Genomic DNA, 8517 nt, shown 5'->3' on the forward strand with positions numbered 1-8517 from the left:
AGTATTCACTAGCATACTTTATGCTTCTGAGGGCATCCTATACCTGCCCTCAGAATATATCAGAGTTTTGAAAATCAAAAGGTTCCACAGTGTTGGGAAGGACAGTGTCACTCTTCTCCTGCCAGTAGAGAGTGGTCCTCTCAACACAGTTAGGTAAGGATGTGGTTTGGCAATCTAAAGTTTCCAGAACCTGGTTTCAGCTACAGCACAGTAAGGTCTGCAAAGTTTGGTAAAAGGACAATGGGAACTGCAACAAGCCCTATTTTTTTTCTTTCATTGCAGTAATAATTAAGGGTTGTAAGTAAGATTAGTTTGAGAGCTGACATTAAAGTTAGTTTTTGAGAATCTAAGTCTTGAAAATACCAAGGTAGTTCTGAATTTTGGAGAGCCTGCTGGATTATGAATAAACCTGATGTCAATATAATCCAATTGTACACAAAAGGATCATTTACATGATGGAGGAAAGGCCCTACAGTTTTATTTTGCAGTGTACTGGGGCATCTGCAAGAATCCTGTACATTGACCCTATTTGGAACTCCAACTCCAAGCCCACTACAAGCCCAGCCTCCTGCAAACACAGGACAGAATTTAACTGAAGCAGTCTTATTAAGTGAGTATACTATCTAATTTCCATGCATTGAAAGAGGCAGTAGGGTATTTTACTTTCCCTTTTAAATCAGTGCTGTAAATACCGAAGAAATGCAACAAGTACTGTTGCACCAAGAAAGGGAGAGAGCATACATTTTCACTGTCAGAATTGTTTTTATATAAACACTAAACCTTAGTGACAATCTTGTGGAACAGCATGTTGTGATTTTCAAAATCAGAGCAGGTTTTGCTGTCCTCGTGTGCCACCACATACCTATGCCAGCAGCACCTTCCCATTTGCATGTCTCTTACAAAGCTTTCCAACCTGCCTCTCTCTTTTCAGTAGACCTGGCTTTCAGTACAGTGTCAAAAAGGACAAATCTCTTCCTTTGTAGGATTCTTTGAAATGGGTTTAACTGAAAAAACCCACACTGATTTAAGTTTGGCATTTTGTGAGCTCAGAGGTCAGGTAACCAAAAGAATATATACAAATACTAAATGGTTTGTACAAACTTATTTGCAGAGTGGAAGCTATAAATGACAACCAATAATATTTTTATGAAAAGGGCTTTTAAAAGTAAAACCTTTCTTTTTTTCAGGCACTTCCCTGAGACACAAGATGAGGAAAGACACTGGTGTTCTCTTTCTGTACAGATACAAGTGAGTAGCAAAGCAGTAGGTTATATTCACACAGGGAAACTTGACCCTATGGTCTGTTTCTGTCCTTGGCCCAAGAGAGCCCAATGCCCTGGTGCTATGCATCTTAGAAAATGTTAGTTGCTTACTTGTTAGAAAGGAATGTAAAGGCCATCTTTTGTTACTGTTTTATTCTATAGGAGAATTTTTTGTTGCTGATATTAGTATGATAGACAGTTTGGAGTACTTTCAACTGAATGTGCATGCATGCTTTCCTTCCCAAAAGCCTTTGGGTTTGAAGAGGGCAATCCACAGAGTAAAGCGCATGCCCCAGGCTCCTCTCCCTCAGTAACCTTCATTCAACAATTTTCATACCTCTTATCTTTATAGGCTTTTCAGGGAAGCTGCAAGTAGCAGAAGTTGGTCTGCAAAAGAAGATGGGGCTGAACTACGATGCTTTCATGAACTACTCCACATCATCACAGTCAGCCTTGAGTAACTGACAGTGTAGTTGATGGAAACAGTATTAGGGATCAAATGCATATTACATGGCATACTTCTCCAAAGAACAAATCATCACTTTTAACACATGAAGTGGCACAAGCAAATCTATCCCTCCTTTTCTACTTTGTATGGCAAAGCTGTTTGTATGGCCATATATCCATCATCACAAAGAAATTCAAAATCCCCATACTAAAACAGTTCAAATATAAATATCAGACTGCATGGTCTAACCTGGAGCTTCGTTCTTTTTTTTTAAAGACGGGCAGTTAAACACAATTCTGTTTTCTTCAAGGCTACACACCCACGCACATCCATCACGTCCACAAACAAAAAGCAGTGATATTTTGTTTCAGCCATGCACAGTGGCAACACCGCAGCCATCCACGCTCGGCAGCCCCGGATTTCCTTACGCGTTCACTGTGTTGCCTCACCTGCGCCGAGGCTCCTGCCTCCTCCTCTTTCCCCCCGCGTCTCTCCACTCCTGCAGGGAACACGGACTTTTCCCCGCCCCACGGACTCAGGGCCGGCCCCCGCCCCCCCCCGGACGCTGTCCGCCCCGCCGGGCGGGAGCCGGCCAGGTGAGCCGGAGCCGCCCGGCTCCGGGGCTGGCCGGGGCGCTGCCCCGCCCACGGGGCCGAGCCGCGGGGCCGGCCGGCACCTGCCGCCGCTCCGCACACCGCTGTGCTCCTCGCCTGCCGCGCCGGTGGGGTCGGCCGCGTTTGCCCGTGGGGCAGCAGAGCGCTCCGGCAGCGGCGGGCGAGCGCCGCAGGTCAGTGTCGCTTCCCGTACCTGTTGCGCCGGGAGCCGGCGGGACGGGAGGAGGAGGGCGCGGCGCCCCATCGCAGAAGCGCCAGGACGCGCCAGGCTGCCGGCCCCGTCCGGCGAGGAGGCAGCAGCCCCAAGGTACCGGGCCTCGCGTCAGCTTCTGGGGATGGGGGTGGCGGGTGCAGGGAGCGGGTCCCGCTGCTCGGCTGCCGTGACTCTGCCAGCCGCGCACGGAGGCGGTCGGCGCAAAGCGCTCCCCCCGCGCCCGCCCGGCTGCCCGCGCAGGACGCGTCCCTCCCTCCGCGCCGGGGTGCTGGAGGGATGCCGGCCATTCCTCTCCGGCAGCGCTGCCAGCCCCCGGGTGCTGGGGAAGGGTGTCCCGGCCCCGCCCGAGCGGGGTGGCGGCGTGCCCGGCTACCAACCCACCCTCGCCCGCTTCCTCCCCGCAGGAGCCCGAGATGGCGGACAGCGCCGCGGCCACCGCCGCTCCCCGCACAGCTGTGAAGGGCGGCTCGGCGGGGCCCTGGTGGAAATCGCTGACCAGCAAGAAGAAGCATAAGGAAGCGGCGGCAGCCCCGCCAGCCCCGGCCGCCAGTGAGACCCCCGCCGACCCTGCCAGCCCCGACGGCCGGGAGGAGCAGCCGCCCCCGTTCGGCAGCGGCGACGCCGCGGGAACGGGCGTCGGCAACCGGCGAAGCCTCCGAGTGTCACACTCGGGCCGCTTTAAGGAGAGGCGGAAGGTGCGCACCTCGCTGCTTGGCGACAGCCCCGAGGTCTTCGACGGCGGCGGCGCCCCAGGCCATGCCGCCCAAGCGGGCGAGTAGCCCAGCAGGCCCTTGCCGAGGAGCTGCCACTGCACGAGTGGCCGGAGGACTCGCGGGACAGGTAGCTGGAGTCAGTGACTGCCCCATAGCTTGGGTTTGGTTCCATGGGCGACATGGGGGTGGTGTGGCAGCGGCCTCCCCGGCTCCGACCGGACACTGGGGGATCCGACATCCCTGCCAAACCAGGGAATCATGTGCTGTGTTACATGAACACCGCCAAGACCAAACCCTTAGATGATGGGACGATGTGATTGTCTTTAAAAAATTAACACAAATAAACACCCCACTCTCTCTACTGTGATGAACGGACTCAAAGGTGCTATCCCAGGCCTGACGCTGGGGTCTCTGAACCTTCCCCCAGCCCTTGCCAGGAGCCAACACACTGACTTTTCAGGCCTATGACCCAGCTCCTTTCGGCTCTTAAGCCGAGGAGGTGCCTTGCTGCTTTCATCTCATGCACTGCCTTATCGAAGGAAGGAGGGAACAAAGTGCTCTTATCTAATTTCGGGGCCAAGGACCTCCAGCAGTGCTGTAAGTGCTCCTGCCCTGCACTAGCTGGCACGCCGTGGACCCATCCTTCACCTGTGGGGGTCAAAAGAGGCATTGCAAGGGGCCGGCTCTTGCAATCGCCCATGCTCCACATCACATTGTGTTTAAATATGCAAAAGACAGGACCATGCTGGTTTGCTCCCTCTTCTTACTGTGTAATGATAAGCAAGTGTTTCACAGGCTGATCTCCCGTAGTTCTGTTACAGAGGGAGGCCTGTGTGGGCTAGCTATTCGCACTATTTACCCAGGGAATGCATGATTTTTGCATAATTGGTGATAACTGGCATAATGAAGCTCCAGTGAAGAAATTGTGTAATAAAATATAAACACTTTTGGGAGATGAGACCAGCCCTGGAGAGCACAGGCAGGGTTGCATTCCTAACGTGAAATAAGCTTGGGCATCACTGGAAATCTTCTTCACTGTTTACCATGTCCAAGGCTTGTGAAGCAAGGTTAAGTGTCCCGGAGGTTTTTTTTTGGTAGCAAGATAATGTGCTTTAACTTGAACAGCTAGCTGCTTCCTCTAACAGCTACTGGATTTCTGGACAAAGTAAATATAAGCCAGATTTGTACCGGTGGTGTGCCTTACAGAGCAAACTCAGCTAAAAATAGTTGGCAATTTCACATTTCTTCATAGTAGATGATGTAGCAACAACTGATTTATTTATTTTAAATGCATTTGCAATATACTTTATATTGTTAAAATGGTTTTAGACTTTTTCTGAATGTGAGATATTACATAGTGGTAGGGACTGAAAATTATTTTCTAGCAATTAAGTATTAATAGTTATGATTTTGTTTGGTTGAAACTAATCATTTAAAGTCAATTAAAAATAAAAAGTGACTGGAAAGGAAACAAGAGCTGAGGTCCGGGTGAATATATGGATTAAACCAGTCACTGACAATTGCTGAAATGATGCACCAGTTGCTGGGCAAGTGCCCCATTGTCTAATGTGTGTAATAATATATAATGAACTTTGAAAGCTCCTATGCAATAAAGGCAGACAACATAGTGCTGAGGTACTCAGTAGTTCTTCACTCAGCTACTTTCCTTCAGACTCTGAAACTCAAGGACAAAGGGACTGTAGCATCAAATCTATTTCCATAAAAGCTTTTTTTCCCACCCAGTGTTTGGATATATGCCTTTTTTAATTTCATTTAGTAAAACTATAGGATACTGGGTTTGGACTGTTGCTGACTATATGCTGACCAACCAAAGAGCTGGGAGGGTGGTGAGGCAAGCACTGAAAAGTTTCTCCTCAAAAATGCTTTTCTTAAGTGAGGCCTCTTCATTCAAGGGGCATCTGAAATCCTTTGTTCAAGAAGAAACAATTGGAAGAAAACTCGCCTTGGAAAAAGGGTGTGAGAACAAAGGAGGAATGTTTAAAGGCTGGGAATGGAGAAATAGATGAACTGCACTTCAGCTACAATTAGCCTGGGATGTGGGGAAGGGTGGCTTTTTGGCCAGAGTTGTACTACCTTTGGAAGGCAACATGTTCATGTTTATTATAAGCTAAAATTGTCTGTCTGTATTTATGTATTCTCGGGTCCAAAGAAACTTTTTTTGTAATAGTATGTCCAAAATGGAAGAACAAGTAAGCAGATATTGCACTGGTGCATTTCTTACTCATGTATCTGGTTTAGTGTGAGTGCTGTGAGAGTCAGATCCTCAGAATTGTCCAAAGGCTGGAGAATGAATGCAGACTAGTGTTTTATACATCTTATGCAGATGCTTTTCTGCATTTTTAATCTTTACACCTTTGTGAAAATACAGTTCTGTCCTCTCCTCTGTATCTCCAAGCTGCCTCCAAATTGTAAGTCTTTACCTAGACTTAAGAAATCTCAAATTTGGATTTTGAGAAGTCTGGTATGCTGTTCAGATGGCTGCAGCTAAGATTTAGTATCAATGCTGGTTAATATGTGACTAAATATTAGCCATGTCTTAATCCTTGTGTACGGTACTTTCAGCTTGAAAATTTAGTCAGAATGCAAAGTCAATAAATGCACATTAAAGGCCTCGCAGCCCTCCTCCATCTTTATCCTGACCTTGAGCTGCGAGAAGGAGATGTAATTCTATCTTCCTGCTCAGTCAAATCCTTGCTTCAATGAATTTGATAGCAGCCACTGAAAAACTAGATCCATGAGAAAACGGGCTGCCTCGTCTCGCTTTCCCCGCCCTCCGTGCACCGGCCACACAGCCATATCTTCAGTTTAGTTCTGACCTGTGTACTGTGGTGAGACGGGAGAAGTCCTGTGGCCTTAACCAACCCTTAGCACAGAAATGGTCCTCTTGTTTCTCTGCTGAGCATCAGATAAAGCTCAAGTAATCTATACACATGTAAATGAATTTCAGTTGGTACAGAAAAAAACCTGGCATTTTATGGAGCACTTGAATTATTGTTTTTAACCCTTGAAGTGGTGAAAGTTCAATTTTTCTTACGTATTGGACAATACTTGCTCTGTTATAACAGTAGTGGATTTCTGTGCATTGGATTATTAAAAGGCAATCTGCATTCTTAATATAGGTATTTTCCTCATCTTCTTTGTAAAGATCATGCATCAGAAATTAAGTTTAGGAAACAGAGTGACTGAAAAAATACTTGCTCTTTATTTTTAAAAGCAAACCGTGACATATTGACATAGTAAATGGAAATAAGCTTGTAGCACGATTTTCTTCTTATTGTCGCAGATAGTAAGTGTTGCAGATTTGGGGAAAAATATTTAGCAAATAGAGTGAACTTTTCAAATAAACATGCAAGTACATGCTTGCTTATTCTTGTTTTGCCAAAAGTAAAAATAAATTTCTGAGTCCTTGCCTGGTAATCATTCCCTGCTCTTGTAGGCTGGTCAGTCTGGACTTCAACAAAGATTTCAGGGAGCACCTGAAGAAAACAATCCTAAATTGGAAACACTGGAATAAATGCATTGAAAGCCTCAAGACTTCAAACCTCAGATGTTATGTCAGGGTATGACTTTAACTAAATGGAAATAATGGAGAGGGAGCCTTACTTTTGAGGGGTTTGGGTTTTTTTTGCTTGCTTGTTTGTTTGTTTGTTGGGGGGCTTGTTGTTTTTTAGTTCTCTCTTCACTGTAGTATCAGCAATGATAATTTTATATTTGAAATATCAAGTCTGCTGTCCATTAGCAAGATAACCGCATATGAAGGCTAAAATCTGAAGGACAGAACTCCCAGCCTTGGCCTGGCCAGTGCAGCTTGATGCTCCACCTTAAAGCCCATGTTTAATTTGGCTTATTTAAACAGCTGATACCTAATTGGAAGACAAGCTGTTTCAAGTCCAGGCACAAACTGGAAGCTCATTTTGCTGCCTTTTAGGATTCTATCTGGAACAGCGAAACAAAGAAACACAAACCTGATATTTTCTAAGATGTCTTTTAAAGGCTGAGGTGAGAGAGGGTTGATTATAGAATGATATTTGAGACCATATAATTACACCCTTTTGAAAAATAAACCTTTCCTCTTCATCACTAATTTTTTGTAAATAAGATGGGTGCCCTGCTGGCTGTGATTTTTCATTTCAGAATAAAACAAGAGATAAATTTGCTCAATTTTATGGACATCAGAAATAGCAATATAGTTTATTCATTTTATCCTTAATGACACATCTGAAATTCACAAAGAGCTCTAAGAATTGGTAGTTGGATGTAGTCTTCAATGAAAGCATATTGATTAGCAGCTGCAGCTTATGAATTGATTTAATGTTCACTTTAGGTAAAGCAATATAACATCAGATAATACATGTTTTGGGATTAGCAAATAGCTTTCCTTGATAGCTGTAAGGCATGATTTTAAATGAAAAATTTACTCTGGTGAGTAATCCTCATCAGATCTAAACATGATGTTTCATATGACTAAAATGAGTTAGAATGGGGTTTTTTTCAGGATATTAGTTACCAGATTATCAGATGTTTTGGAATGTGTAAAACAGGCTTTATTGTCAGGACTAGCCTGCATGTACTCTAAATCTTCTGTTGCCTGTTTGCAATACTTCATGTCTTTTCCCTGATACAAAGTTACTGCTCATCATGTTAGTTTCTCTTACACTGTGGAGTGAAAAAGCTTGACTCTCCCTGTTAGTGGAAGTAAGAACCATACATTTTTATGTCTGTTGAAGTGAAAATTAGAGATACTGTGCATTTGAACTTTGGTGACTCACTTGGGGTTTTTTTGCAGTTGACTTAAGTTCATTTTACTTTCCAGGTCTTTGTTTTATCCTTACTGTGTAAATGTTTGAGCAGATAAACCCATCCGCTGACTCACCAGAGCTGTTCAGTGACAGGACAGTGGGCAGCACTTCAGTGGCCAAGGGAAAATGAAAGACCCATTTCTGGACTCATTCCCACTCACTTTTATGAACAGGAGCAGAACAGAGCTTTAGCCTTGATGCTGGAACTATGACTACATGGGAAAAAGAAGGAGATTCAGAGTCTGTGCATTCTGGGTTGTGTGTATCTTGGCATGTGCTTTCAGAGACAGAAGTCTCCAAACGTCAGAGTTGGTTTACCAGTCCTATTTAACATTGTTAGGTTCAGGTCTAGGACATGGTGTAAACTTCAAAGAGGAATCCTGCCAACTGTACTTCCTCAAAATGCTCTATCTCAGACCTCTGCAAGGAGGAGAAGAAAAAAACCC

The 8517-nt window shown here is 45.4% G+C and overlaps 1 protein-coding gene across 1 annotated transcript; it reads left to right on the forward strand.

Moving 5' to 3' along the window:
* Positions 1-2360: 2360 nt before the first annotated feature.
* PRR15 (proline rich 15) lies at positions 2361-6594 on the forward strand. Its single transcript, XM_071561009.1, has 2 exons — positions 2361-2631; positions 2943-6594. Exon 2 carries the CDS (start codon positions 2952-2954, stop codon positions 3315-3317), a length of 366 nt encoding a protein of 121 aa, XP_071417110.1. The 5' UTR covers positions 2361-2631; positions 2943-2951; the 3' UTR covers positions 3318-6594.
* Positions 6595-8517: the final 1923 nt, after the last annotated feature.

The sequence above is a fragment of the Pithys albifrons genome, chromosome 7 (assembly GCF_047495875.1).
Source record: "Pithys albifrons albifrons isolate INPA30051 chromosome 7, PitAlb_v1, whole genome shotgun sequence".
Classification (NCBI taxonomy): domain Eukaryota; kingdom Metazoa; phylum Chordata; class Aves; order Passeriformes; family Thamnophilidae; genus Pithys; species Pithys albifrons.